This window comes from Callorhinus ursinus, unplaced genomic scaffold (assembly GCF_003265705.2).
Source record: "Callorhinus ursinus isolate GAN/ISIS: 27379988/994484 unplaced genomic scaffold, GSC_fseal_2.0 scaffold79, whole genome shotgun sequence".
Classification (NCBI taxonomy): domain Eukaryota; kingdom Metazoa; phylum Chordata; class Mammalia; order Carnivora; family Otariidae; genus Callorhinus; species Callorhinus ursinus.
Genome location: NW_027397141.1, coordinates 4,731,107 through 4,752,051, shown reverse-complemented (window position 1 = coordinate 4,752,051; position 20,945 = coordinate 4,731,107). Strand labels below are relative to the sequence as shown.

Below are 20,945 nucleotides of genomic sequence, written 5' to 3'. Positions count from 1 at the left end.
GTGGAGTGGGGTGGAGTGGAGTGGGAGGAGGTTGGTTGGTGAGGGGTATACAGAGAATATGCTCTTACAGTTGTACCAGCTTGACCGCAGTGGACAGAACAGCTGACAGTCCGACGGGAGGGAGGACAAAGGCAAGATCCAGAAAGTACAGAGAATTGGAACGATTTAGAGTAGAGGTAAATGTCCCTGTCTCAGCAGGCAATGCTGTTCAACAGAGTCAGAAACTTATGTTCATTATTATAATCCCCTCCCCCATGACACTGTCCAGAAATGGTATAATTATGAAGACTACTCTGTTTAACATTCTTATTTTTTAAATTTTTTTCAAGATGTATTCACTTATTTTAGGGGTGCTGGGTGGCTCAGTCGGTTAAGCCTCTGCCTTCAGCTCAGGTCATGGTCCCAGGGTCCTGGGATCGAGCTCTGCATCGGGCTCTCTGCTCAGTGGGGAGCCTGCTTCTCCCTCTCCCTCTGCCTGCCACTTCCCCTGCTCGTGTTCTTTCTCTGTCAAATAAAATCTTAAAAAAAAAAAAAGACTTATGTACTTATTTTAGTGAGGGGAAAAAGGGCAGAGGGAGAGAGAGGGAATCTTAAGCAGACTCCCCAATCAGTGAAGAAGGAGCCGATGCTGAGATCATGACCTGAGCCAAAATATAAAGAGTACACTGTTTAAAAAGACATAGATATAAGTGAATAATATATTTTAGAAAATTTCTATTGCACAAAAGTAAAGTGATTTGGTTTTGGTACATAAGAAAGGGAAGTTCAATTATCAGAAAACTCATTTATATGAAATATTTCACTCCAATAATATACAAATAGGTTGTCACTGATATAAAGAATTGATGGAATTCTTTGGTTTATGTATAATTTTAATTTTCAATATAAGCACACAACCACAGTAACACAACTGAAATGTATGAAATTATTTTAGATTGGTATCTGAGAACTTAATTATAATTCACAAACGTTCCAGCAAAACTTAATTAACATACTTTGAAATTAAAATAAAGAATTTAAAAAGCCAATGATCCAACCTTTACTGTCAATGAAGATATAGCCATCAAAACGATCTCTAAAGAGAAGGATGTCATCAGGATTTCTAAAATTAATGTATGCTCTTGAGTAAAGATGAGGGTAAAGACTGAAATAAGAGAGAACAGTGAAAATGGTTAGTAAAAAATGCAAGACTTCTTCAATCTTGCCTTTTTTCTTTTCTAGATACAACAAACTGAAACCCCATGTGCCAAAGAACACCTCTCAGCTAATTACAACAATCTGGGCATTCTTTAGCAAAAAAAACCCCAAAATAAACAACACATTACCCAAGATCTTTTTAATAACTTTGGAAAGACACTTCAGGTCAGCCTCTCTACTACACAGAACCAGGGTTATAATGCTGTCTTCCAAAGTTGAAAACCAAAGGCAAGGTTATTCAAAGGTCATTCCTTATCACACATCATGACCCATAAAATCTAGTCATGACTCATAAATGAAAACATCATACCGCACAAAAGACCCTTCACCGACGTAGAGAACAGCTTTCCGTATTCTAAGGGATACTAACTGTAGCACATGGTCTGGGGACCACAGGAGAACTAAGCCCTTCTCCGCTACCACAGACTACCAACTTCCTCAGAGGGCAGGCACTTCCAGCCCCGCTTCACGCAGGAGAACACAGGCTCCGGGAAATTCCGGAAGTGCAAAGGGTGCCGCTAGTCAGAAAGTGGGACTGGGACTCCAACGGGCTCCCTCTGAGTCCAGGGCCTGTCCTTCAACTGCACCAGCTTTCTTAAACTTCAGTCATTTGAAATTCACCTATTTTTAACCCATCGTATTCTTCTGGGAACAGACTGAGAGCTTTTACTCAAGCGGTCTTTACTCGGAAGGAGGGCTTACACGGCTCCCACAGACACACTCACGACCCTGAGGGCAGAAGGGGTAAGAGCGGTGATGGAGCGCAGCAGAAACGCAGGGAGACTCCCAAAGTGCAGCCGGACTGTGCCCGGGGAAGGTCTAACCCAAGGTCGGCTCCCTCCTCGCCCTACGAGAAGACGCTCCGCGCCGCGGTGTGGAGGGGCCCGGGGCAAGAGGCGGTCGGCGGGCGCGAGCACAGGCTTCCCGAGGGCTGGACCCGGTCCCTCCTGCGCGGGCTGTCTCCCCCGAGGACGCGCCGCCAGTACCGGCACATTTCACGGCCACGTCCGAGTCAGCGGCGCGCCGATTTCCGGCTCCGCGCGGGGAAAGACGCAGACAGCCTCCGCCGCCTACAGCCACCTCCCACGAGCGCAAGGCCTCCCAGCTCCTCACCTGAGGTCGGCGGCGAAGAACTCGAAGTAGTCGTGCGCGGGCAGCGGGTGCAGCTGCTCCTCCAGCTGCTCCTTGGTGAGGCTGGGAGGTAGCCGCCGGATCACCACCTGAGGAGAGGACGCACGGGGCTTGGCGTGCCCCTCGAACGCCGCCCGTGTTCAGGCTCAGGGAGCGCCCACCGCGCGCGGACACGGCACGGCCGTCGGAAGGGGCTGCGCCTCACACGGCTCCCTCCTCGGGGGCCCCGCCGACTGTGCGCACCACGCGTACCGTCCGCGCCCGAGGGGAAAACCCAACCCTCCCAAGGCCGCGGTGACGCCAGGAGGGGCCGCGTCGGAAGAGCCCCGACCCGAGCCACCTCCGGGCCCAGGCGCGGCTCCTCCTCCCCACGCCAGGAGGGGCCGCGTCGGGCGGGGCCGCGGTCGGCGGCGCTGAGGGGGCCGGCCCCCTCCTCGCGCTCCCCGACCACGCAGCCCGTGGCCCCGCCCCGTGCGCTCCCCGACCACGCAGCCCGTGGCCCCGCCCCCTTCCCGCAGGACCATCCCTCTTCTCGCGAGGCTCGCCCGCCCACCCGCCTCCGGAAGACGCCAGCCCGAGCGCCCCTCCGTCTGCAGCGTGGCGCCAGCCCTCGGCCCCGCCTCCCCTCGCTCAAGACCGTCCCTCCTAGCGAGAGCTTGGCACGCACCACTCCGTTCTCGCCTCGACCCGCCCCGTGGAGGACCCTCCTCCTCCCGCGACGTTAGTCGGCCCCGCCCTTCCCCCCCCCACCTTGCTCAGAACCGTCTTCTTCTCCTCGCGAGGTTTGCCGGCACCGCCCCCACAGTCGAAGGACGAGGCTGCTGGCCCCTCTGGTTCTCGCCGCGGCGACTCCCGGCGGAACTGGACTTCCACAGCCGACAGCTTTTCTCTCCCGCTTGGGCCCCGCGCAGCAACGGCCACCCCGGAGCCTCCCACTCCCTCCTTCTCTGAGCGCATCTCGCACCCGCCGGGAAGTCGCTGCTGCCTCCCGCCCGGGCCGAAATGTCGCGAGAACTGGGCCACCGCCCCTCCCCCCGGGCCCATGATGCTCCACGTCCAGCACCCCGCACCCGCACCCGGACCCGGACCTCCGGCCCGGGAGTGCACGGGATTGGCAAGGCGCGACTGGCGCGGGTAGTCGGGTCTCGGGAGGGTCTGGGGCCTGCGAGGGGTGGAAAGGCCTCGCCCGGTAGGCGGCCAGCGGGAAATGAGGGACCAACAGGGGACTCGACCCCAGGACCTCGAGATCGGGTCCCCAGCCAAAGGCAGACGCCCGACTGACTGGGCCGCCCCACCCTGGTGCCCCTCTTTACTTCCTGCCGTGAACAAAGTTTCTAAGAAGTGGCTTCACAAAAACCACAGAATTTTAGAACTCAGGTTTGACGACACATTAAAGAAATCTTATAATACAGATTTCAAGATATAGTGAATGAGAGATAAAATAGCTTAAGATTTTATGTAAAAATACAAAAAATAAGGACATCACAAAATCTAGCTTCCTAGACATCACCAAGCCTGTTAAAATGTTTTGTTTTACATACACACAGAACTATAGACAAAAGGCAAAATAACCTCCAAACATCAGAGTGAATAAAGTAGGTAACTTTGCCACACATGAATGTGGTCCTGAGGTAAATGCCGGTCACATTTTACTTGGGAGCACATCTAACTGTTAAACGGCCGTGGTTTAAAGCAGCAGGTGACCAGAATACCCCTATTCCTCTGAAAATGACAGTATGGTCACTTTAAAGTTGGCAAGGATTCCTTTTTAGGAAACTATCATTGTAAGAGTACCAAATTGGGTAGCAATAGAAAGATACTTGACAACACAACTACACGTTACCTTTCTTCGATACTCTCTGAAGCCTAAACATTGGCATTAGCTGCTGATCTAAAAAACAAATTGGATTTTGCCTTTTATTTCTTAAAGCACTGACAATATGGTAATGGCTCCTTTTTATCAGGAGTTTGCTCTTTCAGAAACCTAAAAAAATCATACCACATAATCAATGAAGAAACTACATGAAGAAATATTTTGGTCTGCAAGGCAAAATAAATGTGAAAACAGCATCAAATATCTTCATTTTTTATCTATTTTAAAAATTACTATTTTAAGTACAGTCATTTGATTTTCTTAGCCCTAGCTAAAGAGGGGAGGCATAGAAATAGGTACATGTGATACCTGACAGAGAAGAGACCAAAAAGCCATTAAATAAAGATGAAAACTCAAAACCTCAGTATTTGAGTCTAGACAGTAGTAGGTAACTCATGGTCCACGTGCATTACTGCATTATTCACTGTGGTAAGCTGAAACAGCCTGGATGCTGGGCCCTGGAAGCATCAATAGCTGCATGCAGATTCCTCAGATGTACAAAGCCTTACTTCAAAGGCGCCCTGGAGGGCGCCTGGGTGGCTCAGTCTTTAAGTGTCTGCCTTTGGCTCAGGTCAAGGTCCCAGCCTGCTTCTCCCTCTCCCATTCCCCCGCTTGTGTTCCCTCTCTCGCTGTTCTCTCTCTGTCAAATAAACACATTTTAGGTGAAGATAAAAGTTTTCGTGTTTAAAGGATCATTTCAGATGCCAGGAAAAAAAATTGTTTTTAAGTGGGCTCCACTCCCAGCATAGAGCCCAATACAGGGCTTGAACTCATGACCCTGAGGTCAAGACCTGAGCTGAGATCAAGAGTTGGATGCTTAGCCAACCCACTAAGCCACCCAAGGCCCAGGAAAATTGGTTTCTGTGTAATACTTTGTTAATCATGCTCTGAATAAATGTCTCCGAAACCATTACAAAGTAGGGTACTGTACCTGCTGAAGTCAGGATGAGGGCTTGCAAGATTTCGACAAATGAATTATACAGTCCTATCTCCATTAGATGACATAAAGCTCTGAATGAGAAATACTGTCAATCAAAAATTTCATATCTGACAAGACCATTTTTCAAGAAGGAAGGAGAAATTAAGACATCCCCAATAAACAAGTTACGGGAGTTTGTCACTGATAGACAAGTACAAGTACCCTTCAAACAATGCCAAACAATGCCAAAGGGAGCCCTTCAGGCTGAAACGGAAGAATGCCAAACAATAATTTTAAATCCTATCAAGAAATAAAGAACGAGGGGGGCGCCTGTGTGGCTCAGTCGTTAAGCATCTGCCTTCGGCTCAGGTCATGATCCCAGGGCCCTGGGATCGAGCCCCACATCGGGCTCCCTGCTCGGCGGGCTCCTCCCTCTCCCGCTCCCCCTGCTTGTGTTCCCTCTCTCCCTGTGTCTCTCTCTGTCAAATAAATAAATAAAATCTTTAAAAAAAAAAAAAAAGAAATAAAGAACGAGGGTAAAGACAACTACATTGGTAAATATAAAAAAGCCAGTATTAGTGTACTCTTGGTTTGTAATTTTTTTCCTGTATGATTTAAAAGGCAAATGAATAAAACAAAGATTATAAATCAATGTTAATGGGAACAATGAATAAAGACGTAACCTGTGACAATAGCAATATTAAGAAAGGGGGAAGGCGGGGCACATAGCAGCAGTGTATGCTACTAACATACATGGGATTACTCAAATTAGGTGGTTATAAATTTAAGATGGAAAATGTAATCCCCAAGGTAGCCAGAAAAAAAACAACAAAAATACAGAAATATACAAATACACAAAAAGAAAGGAACTGAGGAACAAGAAATATGCGACACACACAGAAAACAAACAGCTGTGTGGCAGCTTAAGCTAAATTCTTTATCAGTAACTACTTCAAATGTAAATGATCAAACTCTCCAATTAAAACCCAAAATGGATGCCATCTGTAGGAGACTTGCTTAGATACAAAGACACAAAAGGGTAAAAGTAAAAGGATGAAAAAAATATCCCATGTAAATAGTAACGGAGAGCACTGGGCTGGCAAAACTGTTATAAGAGACAAAAAGGACATTATATATTGATAAAAGGGTCAATCCATCAAGAAGATGAAAGAAGAATAACATATATGCATCCAGTAAGAGAGCCCCAAAATACATGAAGCCAAAACTGGCAAAATGGAAGGGAGAAAGAGACAATTCTACACTAAGTTTCAGACTTCAACACTCCATTTTCAGTAACAGAATTAGGAGGCAGAAGATCAACAAGGAAATAGAAGACTTGAAAAGCACTATAGGAGGGACCCGCTCGAACCGATTTGTCGCCGCAGCCATGGCCAGCCAGTCGCAGGGCATTCAGCAGCTGCTGCAGGCCGAGAAGCGGGCCGCCAAGAAAGTGTCAGAGGCCCGCAAGCGAAAGAACCGGAGGCTGAAGCAGGCCAAAGAAGCAGCTCAGGCTGAAATTTAACAATACCGTCTGCAAAGAGAGAAGGAGTTCAAGGCCAAGGAAGCTGCGGCTCTGGGATCCCATGGCAGCTGCAGCACCGAAGTGGAGAAGGAGACCCAGGAGAAGATGACCATCCTCCAGGCCTACTTCCAGCAGAACAGGGATGAAGTCCTGGATAACCTGCTGGCCTTTGTCTGTGACATCCGGCCAGAAATCCATGAAAACTACCGCATAAATGGATAGGGGAGGAAGGAGCAGCTCTGCGTGCAGATTGGCATGTTAGATGCCTTCATGGAATACGAAGCTTCAGCAAAGCTTGAGTAGTTACACCCTTGTGACAAGGCATTAAATTATTTCTGTGTATCACGTAGTAGGTCCCTTCACTTCTTGGAGAATAGCAAATCTAGCTTCTTTGTACAAATGTAGAGCGTATCCAAAGATTTTCTCCTTTTACTTCATGTTTCTTAGAAATTTAATGTGTATACGTTGTCTGTTTTCCTATGCCTTTTAGTTCAAGCAACATATGTATCAATACTTTTCTTTCTTAGATGTAGGAAAAAAAAAACTGTTTAAAGAAAGAAAGGGATTAAATATTTTTTTTCCCTAAAGCTTTCTTGAAGGTCAGGGGCTTTCTCTATGAAAAAGTAGTAAATAGTTACTGTAACTTGTGTGAAGCAGCAGCTGGCCTTAAGTCCTCTCGGCTAAGGGTGGAACAGCGAATACTAGTATATATTGTTCGGGCTGCTCTTAGTTTCTCTTACCCAAAATTATTAGATGATAGAATTCAAGAACTTCTTGTATACATGTTCTTACTTGGTGTACTGATAATCATTTGAAAGTAAAGACTTTGTCATGCAAAAAAAAAAAAAAAAAAAAAGTACTATAAACCAACCAGACCACTCCATCTAACAAAAGCAGAATACACAATCTTCTCCAGTGAACAGCCTATGTTCTCCAGGAAGGACCATAAATTAGGCCACAAGAAAAGTCTGAGTACACTTAGAAAGACTAAACTTACACAAAGTATCCTTTTCAACTACAATGGAATAAAACTGGAAATTCAAAATAGAAGGGTTGCCAGAAAACTCACAAATATGTGGGAAATTTAATAACACACTCTTAAAAACCAATGGGTCAAAAAAGAAATCACAAGGAAAATAAGAAAATACCTAAACACCAATAAAAAAACACAACATAACATTTATGGAATGCAGCAAAAACAGTGCTCAGAAGGAAATTTATAGCTCTAAATGCTTATGTTAAAAAAAATCTTAATTCAATAATAAAACTACATCTTAGGAACCAGAAAAAGAATAGCAAACTAAACCCAAAGCTAGCAGAAGGAAATAAATATTCAAGTGGAAATGAAATACAAACTAGAAAAACAACAGAGAGTTACTAAGAGCAAAAGCTGATGCCTTGAAATGCTCTACAAAATTGCCAAACCTTTAGCCAGATGGACTGAGGAGGAAAAAAAGCTCTTATTACTAAAATCATAAAATGGAAGAGGAGAAATTATTATAAACTTTATAGAAATAAAGGATAACAGGATACTATGAACCAACAAACTGAATAACCCAGATGAAACAAATTCTTAGAAACATACAAACTACCAAAACTGACCCAAAAAGAAACAGCTGTAACAAGTAAGGAGACTGAATCAGTAATCAAAAAGCTCCCAACACAGAAAGGCCCAGGACCAGATGGCTTCACTGTCGAATTCCACCAAATCTTTTTCAAAAAATTCCCAAAAAAACTGAAGAGGAGAGACTACTACTTAACTCATTTTATGAGGCCAGTATTACCCCAATACAAGATCCAAAAGCACTACAGGAGAACTACAGACCAATAAATATCTCTTATGAATGTATATGTAAATTCAACAAAAAATAATTAAACTGAATTTAGCATTATATTAAAAGATCATACAACATGACCAAACAGGATTTATCCCAGGATCACAAGGCTGGTTCAACATACAAAAATCAATCAGTATATATCATATTAATAGAATGAAGGAAAAATCTACACGATGTTATATAAACGAAACAGAGATGTCTCCCGTATATTGACCCCCATGTTGTTTACTTCTTCACAGGCGGAGATGGTTAGCTGAAGCCCAACAATACCAAATCCAATTTTTACACATGTAATTGTTTTAAATATAGCTTAAATAAGCATATCTTTAGCCATCTAGAGCTGGCCTGTTTTGCATACCAGGCAGACCTACAACCAGCATCTGCTAGCTGTAAATAAGACAAATCCCGGGACTGTGAAAGACCACACTGCCACCGCACTTCAGAACTCTTAACCCCGAGACTTCCTGCCCTGCTGCTACCACATTGCCCCCAAAGAGCTGCTCAAATACAGCTGCCCAAATAAAATGGGCTACTGCCACCTTATGGTCATATTTTCCCCTCAACAGCCCCAAAATCCTAGAACTCTTTTTTTTTTTTAAGATTTTATTTATTTATTTGACAGAGATAGCAAGAGCAGGAACACAAGCAGCGGGAGTGGGAGAGGGAGAGCAGGCTTCCCGCAGAGGAGGGAGCCCAATGTGGGATTTGATCCCAGGACCCTGGGATCATGACCTGAGCCGAAGGCAGATGCTTAACGACTGAGCCACCCAGGCGCCCCCAAAATCCTAGAACTCCTTACCCCTCACCATCACAACTGATCCACAAAAAAAAGCATTTGACAAAATCTGCAACCTTTCCTGATAAAAAGAAACAACAAAGCATTCAATAGGCTAGGAACAGAAAGGGACTTCTCCAAAACGGTGAAGGGCATCGGTGAGAGCCTGCGATTAGCATCACTCTGGATGGTGAAAGACTGAAGCCTTCCCCCTAAGATCAGGAACAGGACAAGGGTGCCTGTTTCTGTCACTTCTATTCAACATAATACTGGAGTTCTAGCCACAGCAGTTATACAAGGAAAAGAATTTTAGTATATGTGCTGCCGAAGCAAGCACTATACAAGGAAAAGAAATAAAAGCTTTCCAAATTTGGAAAAAGTAGACCTATCTCTATGTGCAGATGACATGATCCTATTATGTAGAAAACTCTAAATAAATACACACATGTGTGCAAACACACACACTTGTTAAAGCTAATAAATACATTCGGGATACAAAGTCAACACACAAAAACTGGTTGTATTTCTATACACTAGGAATGAACAATCCAAAAAGGAAACTAAGAGAACAATTCCATTTACAATAGCATCCAAAAGAATAAAATACTTGGGAATAAATTTAACCAAAGAGGTGAAAGACTTGCACACTGAAAAGTACAAAGCACTGCTGGAAGAAATTAAATAAATGGAAAGACAGCCTGTGTTCATGGATTAGATGACATGATATTAAGATCTACAGATTCAATGAAATCCCTGTGACAATTCCAATGCCATTTTTTTTTGCAGAAATGGAAAAAAACAAAAACAAAACTAAATGCATATGGAAATTCAAGGAAGCCACAACAGCCAAAACAATTGTGAAAAAGAACAAAGTTGGAGGGGCTCCTGGGTGGCTCAGTCGGTTAGACTTGTGCCTTTGCTCAGGTCATGATCCCAGGGTCCTGGAATCGCCCCGCGGCAGGCTCCCTGCTCAGCAGGGAGTCCGTTTCTCCCTCTCCCTCTGCTCTCCCCCTACTTGTGCTCTTTCTCAAATAAATAAAACTTCAAAAAAAAAACAAAAAAAAAACAACTCACACATCCCAGTTCCAAAGCCTAGTACAAAGCTACAACAATCAAAAGAGTGTGGTACTAGCATTTAGGATACACATATGGACCAATGAGCATTAAGGATACACATATGGACCAATGGAAGAGGATCCAGAGCCCAGAAGTAAACCCTCGTATTTCTCAACAATTGATTTTTGACATGGGTGCCAAGACTATTCGATGGGGAAAGGAGAGTCTCTTTAAGAAGCGGTGCTGGGAAAACTGAATATCCACACTCCAAAGAGTGAAATTGAACAACTTACTACATTTACATAAATTAACTCAAAATGGATCAAAGACCTAACTTTAAGAACTAAAATTATGGAAACCTTAGAGGAAAACCTAAGTGAAAATCTGCATAACCTTGAATTTGGCAATAGTTTTGTAAATATAATACCAAAAGCACAGTACATAAACAATAGATAAACTTCATTAAGTTAAAAATTTGTGCATCAAAGGACACTATCAAGAGAGTGAAAAGACAGGGCGCCTGGGTGGCTCAGTTGGTTAAGCGTCTGCCTTTGGCTCAGGTCATGATCCCGGAGTCCCAGGATTGAGTCCTGCATCGGGCTCCCTGCTCCACGGGGAGTCTGCTTCTCCCTCTCCCTCTGCTTGCTGCTCCCCCTGCTTGTGCTCTCTCATTGTCAAATAAATAAGTAAAATCTTAAAAAAAAAAAAAAAGGTGAAAAGACAATAGAAAGAATGGGAGAAGAGATGTGTAAATCACATATCTGAGAATATCCAGAATTGATAAAGGACCACAACAGCTCAACAACAAAAAGATAAACAGCCCAATTTAAAAGTGGACACAAGTATGGCTTCACTTATTTGTGGAACATAAGGAACAGCATGGAGGACATCAGGAGAAGGAAGGGAAAAATGAAGGGGGGAAAGTGGAGAGAGAAGAACCATGAGAGACTATGGACTGTGAGAAACAAACTCAGGGTTTGGGGGGAGGGGGTGGGGGATGGGTTAGCCCGGTGATGGGTACTAAGGAGGGCACGTACTGCACGGAGCACTGGGTGTTACACGAAAACAATGAATCGTGGATCACTACATCAAGAACTAATGATGTAATGTATGGTGACATAACAACATACAAAACAAACAAGACAAAATAAAATAAAAATAAAAAAAGTAAAAGTGGACACAAGATCTGAATAGACATTTCTTCAAAGAAGACATACAAATGGCCAATAAGTACAGGATAGGATGCTCAACATCAATAGTTATTAGGGAAACACAAATCAAACCAAAAGAGCTACTCCTTCCCACCCACTAGAATGATTATAATAACAAAGAAAGTAAAAAGCCCTGGTAAGGATGCAGAGAAACCAGAATCTCATGCACTGGTGGTGGGAATATAAAATGGACAGTTGCTGTAGAAAGTTGGCCAGTTCCTCAAAAAGTTAAGCACCGCGGGGCGCCTGGGTGGCTCAGTTGTTAAGCGTCTGCCTTCGGCTCAGGTCATAATCCCAGGGTCCTGGGATTGAGCCCCGCATAGGGCTCCCTGCTCGGTGGGAAGCCTGCTTTTCCCTCTCCCACTCCCCCTGCTTGTGTTCCCTCTCTTGCTGTGTCTCTCTCTGTCAAATAAATAAAATCTTTAAAAAAAAAGAAAAAAAGTTAAGCACCAAATTAAGACATGAGCCAACAATTCCACTCCCTGGCATATACCCAAAGGAACTGAAAACAGGTACTCAGGTATTTATACACTCCTGCTCATAGCAACATTATTCACAATAGCTGAAGGGTGGAAACAACCCAGTGTCCATCCACAGATGAATGTGATATAGATGATATGTGTTATGGAATATTACTCAGCCATAAAAAGGAATAAAGTGCTCATAAAAGCTACAAGAGGAATGAACCTTAAAAATATGCTAGGTAAAGTTGGACACAAAAGGACAGATACTGTAAGATTCCACTTATACAAATTGGTCTAGATAGGCAAATTCAGACATAGAATAGATTAGAGATTATCAGGGGGCGCCTGGGTGGTTCAGTGGTTAAGCCTCTGCCTTCGGCTCAGGTCATGATCCCAGAGTCCCGGGATTGAACCCCACATCGGGCTCCCTGCTCAGTGGGCAGTCTGCTTCTCCTTCCGCCCCTCACCCTGCTTGTGTTCTCTCTTGCTCTCAAATAAACAAAATCTTAAAAAAAAGAAAAAGATTAGAGGTTATCATCAGGAGCTGGCAGGAGGGATGAGTATGGAGTTAATGCTTAACGGAAATGCCGCTGAATTGTACACTTAAAAATGGTTAAGATGGCTATCTACCTATCTCTATAACCACAGACTCACACACTTTATTTCTTAGAGCAGTTTAGGTTTACAGGAAAATGGAACAGAAAGCACAAGTTCCCATGGACTCCCCACCCACACCTGTATCCACACCTTGCACTGGTGTATTTGTATCAATAGTGACGCATTATTAACTGAAGTCCGCAGTTCGTGTTATGTATATTTTACCAGAATAAAGACAAAAAACAAAACAAAAAAACAAATGGATGGGGGTATATCACAGGGCCACAGGAGCCAAGCTGAAGGAGCTCCCAATGGCCAGTGAAACAACCCAAGCCCTAAAATAATATTGTGTAGGATTAGAATCTAAAATATAAGTCCAAACTGATGGTTGAATAAACGGAAGGAGACACAAATTTTCATTATAGAAGAATTGCAAATAATATATGCAGATATTCTCCATTCCAGGGGTGGAGCTTAAACTCCTTGGTCCTAAAAACAAAGCCCCCAAAAAACAAAACCTTGGTCCTATTGAGGACAGGCTGAACTTCATGACTTGCTTCTTTTTTAAAAAGATTTTATTTATTTGACAGAGAGAGACACAGCGAGAGAGGGAACACAAGCAGGGTGAGTGGGAGAGGGAGAAGCAGGCTTCCCGTGGAGAAGGGAGCCCAATGTGGGGCTCGATCCCAGGATCCCGGGATCATGACCTGAGCTGAAGGCAGACGCTTAACGACTAAGCCACCCAGGTGCCCCTCATGACTTTCTTCTAAAGCATGCATTATGGGTAGGGGGGGGAAAAAAAGTAACTTTACAGTAGAAAAACCTGGTAGACACCATCAAGATTACCACCGTCTGTGATAAGTCATGCTGATACTGTGTACCCCCTAACATGTGATGAGAACAGTACTTCATCCACATCTGTGGTATTTTCTTCCCAAAACCAAGAACCCTAGTCCAATATGAGAAATACATCAAACAAACTCAAATCGAGGGATATTCTACAAAACAACTGACCAGTCCTCCTCAAATCCATCTAGGTCATGAAAGACCAGAGAAGCCTGAGACACGGTCACAGCAGAGAGGAGCCTAAGGAGAGCTCAGGGCACTGTGGCTCCTGGACGGCATGCACTTCTCCGTTATGACAAGGTTCCTTGGTTACTTAAGATGTGAATGGGGAGAAACCCGGTGAGGGGTCTGTGGGAGCTCTCTGCTACCTTTGCAGCTTTTGTCCATAAACCTAAAATCAGTCCAAAAGAAAAGCTGATTGAAAAAGAAAAAAAAAGACGTAATACACAATTTACCTCTTTATTCCTCTACACAGAATTGTTTTGCAGGATCAGAAAACATGTGTTGCAAAGGTGTGCAGTCCGGTCTCTTCCAGCACGTCTCTATGCCTAAACGGAGAGGTGCAGTCTGCCTTCGTGTCAAGAAATGGGGAATTCTGAAGACAGGACAAGGATGTGAGGAAACCCTGACCTCCCCCAGGACAAAATGGAGCTGAGAGCTGTCTGCAATCATGTGCTGTGGTCTGACATAGAGGTCTCCAGCATCATGTCACTTTCATTCATTTCAATTTCGAAGGTTTCTTCCAAGGAAGGTCTGGGATCTGGAGTTTTCCTTGAGGTTTCTAGTGGTGCAAGCCCTGTTTCTTCTGTAGTCTGTTTTTCTACTTCAAATTCCCTGAAATCCCACGGAGGTGAAATAATGTTTTTTAGTGTCTTCATTGTATGCACATCAAAGTCATAGCATTTTAATTTGTCTTTAATGTCTGCTCCTAAAAGGAAACACCACAAGGAGAATAAGATAAGAAACTCCATCATTCCCACGGTCACACAGCACTGCCTCCATCATTAGACGCAAGTACAGCTCACAAGAAAAAACATTCCCATTCTCTCCTTCTTTTTCTCTTTCTTATCAAGGGGGGTTGCTGGGAGACTTAGAAGCACATGCAGTTTCAGTTCCCTGTGGCTCAGCACTGCCCATTCCTAAAGCCCTCCCACGGGGGGAGCCAGCTGGCAGGCACTTGACCTCGCCTGCTACGAACGAGAACCGTCGGCTGGCATTCTGGCACCGGTACAGTCGTGAGCCTTACGCACACAGAAACCACAGTGAAAGGAAATACACTTTCCACATATCAAAATCTTAAGACTAATGGACAAGAGACTTCCAACAGATGCAATCATTTCTGACATAAATATAATTTTACAGAGTTCAAACTAATAGCTTTTAGTAATAGATGTTTTGACAGATAATGACATGCAAGCCTTCTAAAAATAAAAATAGTACAACATGGTGATTAGAGTTAATAATACTGTATTGCATATCTGAAAGTTGCTAAGATAGATTTTAAAAGTTCTCATCAAAAGAAAAAATTTTCTAACTATGTATGGTGATGCATGTTAACCGGACTTCGGGTGATCATTTCACAATATATGCAAATATCGAACCATTATGTCGTACACCTGAAACTAATATGCAATGTGACAATTACAACCCCAAGAAAAAAAATAAGAGTATATAATGACTGATACACTGTAAGACCATTAGCTTTGTGAGGACAGGCAAAATGTCTGTCTCACTCAGCACTCTACCTCCAGACTCTCCCTAGCTTTACAGGAATTTTGCATTTAAGCCTCACAATCTTCCCTGAAAAAAAGAGGAACCTGAGGCTCAGACCTGCCCAAAGCCACGTGGCTGAATGGCAGACCTGCGATTTCAACCCAGAGTCTTCAGGATGCCAGAGCTCAAGCTTTATGCTTTAGCTTTAAGAAACTGAGCCATAACATACACACCATAAAGTGTGCACTGCTGGGCAAATCCTCATATATGCATATACCCACATAACCACCACCAGACAGAAAGAGAACACACTTCCAGCTCCCAAAACACCGCCCCATGCCCTTTCCAGTGAATACCTCCCCATCCCAAGCCAGAATTAATCACTGCTCAAATTTTTCTATCACCACTGATTAGTTTTGCTTATTACTAATCTTCACATAAATGGAATTAATCAGTGTATATTCTTTTTGTCAAAATGTATGAGATGCACCTATGTTACAGCAAGACTTAATAGTCCTTTCAAGTGTGTAGTACTCTATTGCATGAGCTCGCCACAATTTCTTTTTCCATTCTCCTATGCGTGGACATTCAGTTATTTCCAGTTAGGTGTAATTACGAACACAGCTGCTGGAAATAATCCTGTGTGTGAGCGCTGGCTTCCTGAGGCCCTTGTACCACTGGGCACACACCTGGGAGTAGAACTCCCAAATCCTAAGAGCAGCATGGCAGGTTACCATCCTCACACCCCAACGAATCACACCTCTTAGCCCCCACCCAGGATGACACTGCACTCAGTCATGTGACTTGTGCTGAACAGAATGTGATGGAAGTGATTTTGTGACACTTCCAGCTTTCAGGAGGTCGTGAGGCTTTAATTCTCGTCCTTAGAACCCTGAGACTTTCCATGCTATGAAAAAGCCTGAGATAAAAGACCTGTAAGAGGCCCAGCTAGGTCAGCTAAAGTGCCCATCTATGCATGAGGCCATCTTAGACCGTCAGCCCATCAAGTGCCTGCTGACCACAGCTGCATTAGTGCATGAAACCAGCAAATGAGCCACCAATCAACCTAGAGAACTGTGAGAAAAAATGCGTCCTTGTCGGTTGGAGTGGTTTGTCAGGTAGCAACAAATAACAGATTTAACAGGCCTATTTAACTTTAGCAGACATGTTCAACAGTGTTCCAAAGTGTAGTCCACCAACAATAATACACCAGAGTACGAGCTGCTCCGTTATCATCACCAACACTGGGCACTATCAGTACTTTCCATTTGTAGCCACTTTGGCTACATCTCAGTATGGTTTTAATTTCATTTCCATGATATGTAATGATATTGAGAACATCCATTTGCCGCATCGGTGGATATCCTCTTTGGTGAAGCTCCTGTTCAAGTATTTTGCCCATTTGGACCTATCTTTTTTCTTTCTTTTTCAAATTTTTATTTAAATTCTAGTTAACATTATAGTGCAATATGGACCCATTTTTTTATTGAACTTTTTGATTTATAGGATTTTTTGTATTCTAGACACAAGTTCTTTGACCACTCTACAAATTATAACTTCTCCCGGTCTATAACCTGACTTTTTACTCTGTTAACAGTGTTTTTGATGAACAGAAGTTCTTCATTTTATTGAAGCCTAATTTAATTAACTTAACACTTTTTCCTCTCATGGTTTTATGTCCAGGTCTCAGGGTTTAACCTCACTGCACCCTCGTTACCTTACAAAGTTTGTAACTAAGTGAGTGCCCAAATACAGCAATTCCATCCAGATTTATCTTAAGACTTGCTTATTATTACAAAAAAATTATTTAAAGAATTACATAGCACCATAATGTGAATGTAAGCCAACTTAATATCCCACTGAAATGTAAAAGTTAATATGCTATTAATATGCTATAAAACCATTTTATAAAGTGTTAATGCCAGAGCCTTTTCATTTATTAGAAATTAGAAACTATTAAAAACCAAAGTCTCCAAGATTTTTTCCATCAGACTGATTCTCCTATATCACAGTACTTTATGCGTACTCTGTGATAGTATTTTGCATATACCGAGTACTCAATTTTAAAATGCATGAATACTTTAATAAGTCATTAATTCCCACAGCATTGTTCCAACAAAATAAATGGAGTTCCTTGATGTTAATATAGTTAAATGGTTAGAAAATAAACTTAGAACCTTACCTGAGATTTGAGAAACCTAAACAGAGATATACAACAATCTAAAGAATAGAATACAATGTCAATCAAAATAATTATCATCTTACCAATGTAAGCTTCAGAATCACCAATGTACATCTCAATGCAATGACCAAGCATTGTAACAGAAAATGTATCATCTCGCCTAAGACCAAGAGCCTGTTAGAAAAGATTCAGCATGGTTATTACAAGAAAATGTATTTCCTTCTCTTTCATTTAAAAATATTCCTGCAGGGGGGCGCCTGGGTGGCTCAGTTGGTTAAGCGATTGCCCTCGGCTCAGGTCATGATCCTGGAGTCCCGGGATCGAGTCCCACATCGGGCTCCCTGCTCAGCGGGGAGTCTGTTCTCGCTCTGATCCTCCCCCCTCTCATGCTCTCTCTCAAATAAATAAATAAAATCTTTAAAAAAATAAAATAAAAATAAAAATATTCCTGCAGGATTCAATTCAAAACACTCCAGGGAATCAGGGGGAGTGGGGCTACAAGAGTAGGCATGAACTGATGTCTGTTGAAGTTGGGTGATGGTAATGTGGAGGCTCATTACGCCATTCTATGTTTGAAACCCCTCTCCTCCAAAAAGATTTTCAAAACTGTATCTCCACACAGAGCCTTCTAAGCCTTCTGTATTAATTATATAAGAAGACAGGCAAATTATACCATCTTCACACACATTTGAAAGATCACACAAACCAGAAAAGTTGTTAGTCTAGGCTTCTACCTAGCTCAGTATCCTGGTTATCATAGTGGCACTTGCAGGACTTGGATCTCGACTGAAAATTTTAACCAACCCTATGTGTTTTCTCATATTTTATCTTTCTCTCCAAATACCATGATTCTAAGACCCACTTTTTTTTTTTTCCAAATTGTAACATTTCTGAACTTGGGATGTCTTAAACAACCGGTGGTTTCTAACTACTGCTGTCAGCTGGCCACAGCCCTGATGAGTGTCCTGCCTGAGCAGCCTGGACTTGGCAGCCGTGGAGAGGTAGACTAGACACAAACCGCATGAACACTCACAAATACAGGAACCGCCGTTGTTGCTGACACTTTCTGGCAGCGTAAGATCTGCAGAGCCAATGTTTTTGGGAGAAACCTAGTCAAGAGCAGGGTGTATGTGCCAGCACCAGAAGAGCGGACACATCGACCACCCGGTACAAAAGTGATTTAGAAGAACCAAACTCTGAATGTGAATAGAGTACCTTAAGTATCTGTTTCACTTCTATTTTCTTTTTTATGTAGATACTAGAGTGATCCCTTATGAAAATCTATGTCCTAATATATCCAAAAAGAGCACTTTTCCAAGTACCAAAAAATGGAGAGATTAGAAAGAATCATGTAAAGTTTAAAGGTTTATTTGTGTGTGTCTGTGTGAGTGAGTGTGTGTGTGTGGTCAACTTGCTTGCTAATGGGATCTTAGATTTGGCACGATACGGCACGTGGATTTAGGAGAGATTCTTTCCTTGTGATGAACACAGACTGTTTTCTTCACTGACCAAAGTGATCTAAGGGAATTAATTATAAGTCCTAAGTAGAGAGACTGGAATTTCTTTTCTCCTGTTTAGACAAGGCCAACAAATACCGTGGACACATGTATGTCTCACTACACACTTAGGACAATTCTCACATTTATCTCTAATTTAATGAGTACTGCACAACACACACATGCTTTTCTCTGCAAAGGAAAGAAGAAAGCACAAGGTCGCCTGAAGAATTTTAAAATGGCTATTAAAATAAACACTGCCTAGAAAAACAAGCAAGCAAACAAAAAGCCCCAACATTGCCTAGAAAAGATCTTTAAAAAAAAAAGGTGGTAAATGTTAACTAGACATACTGTGTGGAAATAGTCAACAGCATTTTCAAAGTTGCCCATCAGACTATGGATATACCCTATGGCAGAATACGTGGATGCGTTCTGGGGAATTAACACCAGCGCCTGACGGTGATAGTCCAAGGCCTCGGCATACTTTCTGTGAGAGAAGACGAGAGGGAGTTGGGAGCAGGGAGAACGGGAAGAAAGAGAGAAAACAATTAGGTACAGTGAAAGCACTCACTTGCTAGGTCTAAGATGAGTATTCATCCATGTAAAAACATCAGAAACACTTTGGGACATCAGAGTAACAGTTTAGGCTGATAACGATTCTTCACATCCACCACCGTGTACCTGGACACCTCCCTGAAATGTATCTTCCTGCCTGCTCAGCCAGCCAGCTGAGGTCACCCCCACAGGAACCCAAGACTGGCACTGGAACCCCACTACACTACAAGGCCTCCTTGATGGCAAGATAAAACTCCCACACCACTGCTGGTTAAAAGCAACCAAAGGTCCAAAGAAGTTACTTGGGACATTATTTCCCAAAGTTCTCTGGAATACCTGCCCTGTAAATCTTTTGTGAAAAAAGTTCACTGAAGTTTGGGAAATGTTGCAATTCATAATGAATAGTAAAGACTCCAAAATATCCTGAAACAGAAAAACCTGTTATATTTTTAGGAGCCTAGAGTTTCCCAAACTTATTTAACCAAAGAATCTATTTTTCAGAAGCTGCTGTGTATCACACCATAAAACTGGTACCTAGAGAAAAAGAGTGAGTTAGACTATGGATATGGTTTTAACTAAACCCTACTATCTTAATCCTTCCAAATTAATTTTGAACACCAATTTTTTTAATCTAAGAAAATAAAAGTTATTGTAATTCTTTAAACTTCTAGAATATTATTGTACCACCAGAATATAAAAATAAATAAGTGTTTATAAAAACCACTAGAGATAATTATTTTGATGCTTGCTATATCTGAGCAGCAAAGTACCCAGCTGGAACATCTCAAAATAAAAATATGGAAAAGGGCACTTGGCTGGCTCAGTTGGTGGAGTGTGCGACTCCTGATCTTGGGGTCATAGTTGGAGCCTCACATTGGGTGTAGAGATTACTTAAAAATAAAAAGTCTTTAAAAAATATGAAGAAGGATACACAGAATTAAGTAAACTTTTAGTCACAAAGAGTATTTCTGAAAATGTTCTACTTTACTTACTTAAGCTTCCTGCAGACATGCCCCAAGTTGTTCAACAAAGGCTCCCATTTGTCAACTGTTACCTGAAACACAGCAACATCAAACCCATGACTCATGCATGCCACTTTTCAGACAGACCCATTCAACCACACCATCACACGCACCTACGAAGGCCGCCCTCTCTCCCAGGGCCTAGGCAGCATGAAGCAGAGTATTTGTTGGATTCTCCATCTTTCTTTCCTATTAGAAGAGACTTCCTGAGGATGCCATTATTTATTAACACAACTCTGTTAATGAGCCCCACTGTGCTGAAGAAGTTCAACTTCTGTACCTCCAGCCCAGAGCTTTCCACCTGCCCACTAAATATTCCTACTCAGAAAGCTCACAAGCAATGCAAATCCAACGTGCCACCCACTAGACTCTTACTCTCCTGCCATCCCAGCCCCCCAAGCTCATGCCGTTCTGAGCGCCTGCTTCTCATGCCTGGCACCCACATTATTCCTGACCCCTAGGAACTACCAAAGGCTCATTCATCAGCCCCTCAGTGTAACACCAATCCCCACATAACAAGTCTTGTCTGGGCCCCACCACCTACCACC

At 43.0% G+C, this 20,945-nt stretch overlaps 2 protein-coding genes, 1 long non-coding RNA gene and 1 pseudogene across 21 annotated transcripts in view; 2 read left to right on the top strand and 2 right to left on the bottom strand.

The window, feature by feature from the left end:
• Positions 1-3,331, bottom strand: part of UPF3A (UPF3A regulator of nonsense mediated mRNA decay) — a 61,963-nt gene extending 58,632 nt beyond the window's left edge. For 9 of the 14 annotated variants that reach the window (XR_003208924.2, XR_012376664.1, XM_073887432.1 and 6 more), the window contains exons 1-3: positions 3,079-3,331; positions 2,311-2,417; positions 1,038-1,144 (exon numbers count right to left, since the gene is read on the bottom strand). Coding sequence is in view for 12 of the 14 variants with exons in the window: in XM_073887432.1 (XP_073743533.1) it covers positions 1,038-1,144; positions 2,311-2,417; positions 3,079-3,285 (421 nt within the window). In the remaining 2 variants the exon portion in view is untranslated. The remainder of the gene's footprint in view (positions 1-1,037; positions 1,145-2,310; positions 2,418-3,078) is intronic. The other 5 variants (XM_073887435.1, XM_025874537.2, XM_073887436.1 and 2 more) reach the window with 3 other exon arrangements.
• On the top strand, positions 2,839-17,061 carry LOC141371585 (uncharacterized). Of its 2 annotated transcripts, XR_012376666.1 has the most exons (3): positions 2,839-3,048; positions 13,621-13,729; positions 13,905-17,061. It is a non-coding gene; the product is annotated as an uncharacterized lncRNA (long non-coding RNA). The 2 variants fall into 2 exon arrangements; XR_012376665.1 differs by lacking the exon at positions 13,621-13,729.
• Positions 6,493-7,391, top strand: LOC112826436 (V-type proton ATPase subunit G 1 pseudogene; annotated as a pseudogene).
• Positions 13,870-20,945, bottom strand: part of CDC16 (cell division cycle 16) — a 29,669-nt gene continuing 22,593 nt past the window's right edge. For 4 of the 5 annotated variants that reach the window (XM_025874534.2, XM_073887430.1, XM_025874535.2 and 1 more), the window contains 4 exons: positions 20,368-20,429; positions 19,172-19,307; positions 17,408-17,498; positions 13,870-14,357 (listed from right to left, as the gene is read on the bottom strand). In XM_025874534.2, coding sequence (XP_025730319.1) covers positions 14,098-14,357; positions 17,408-17,498; positions 19,172-19,307; positions 20,368-20,429 — 549 coding nt within the window. In that variant the 3' untranslated portion in view covers positions 13,870-14,097. The remainder of the gene's footprint in view (positions 14,358-17,407; positions 17,499-19,171; positions 19,308-20,367; positions 20,430-20,945) is intronic. The other variant, XM_025874536.2, reaches the window with a different exon arrangement.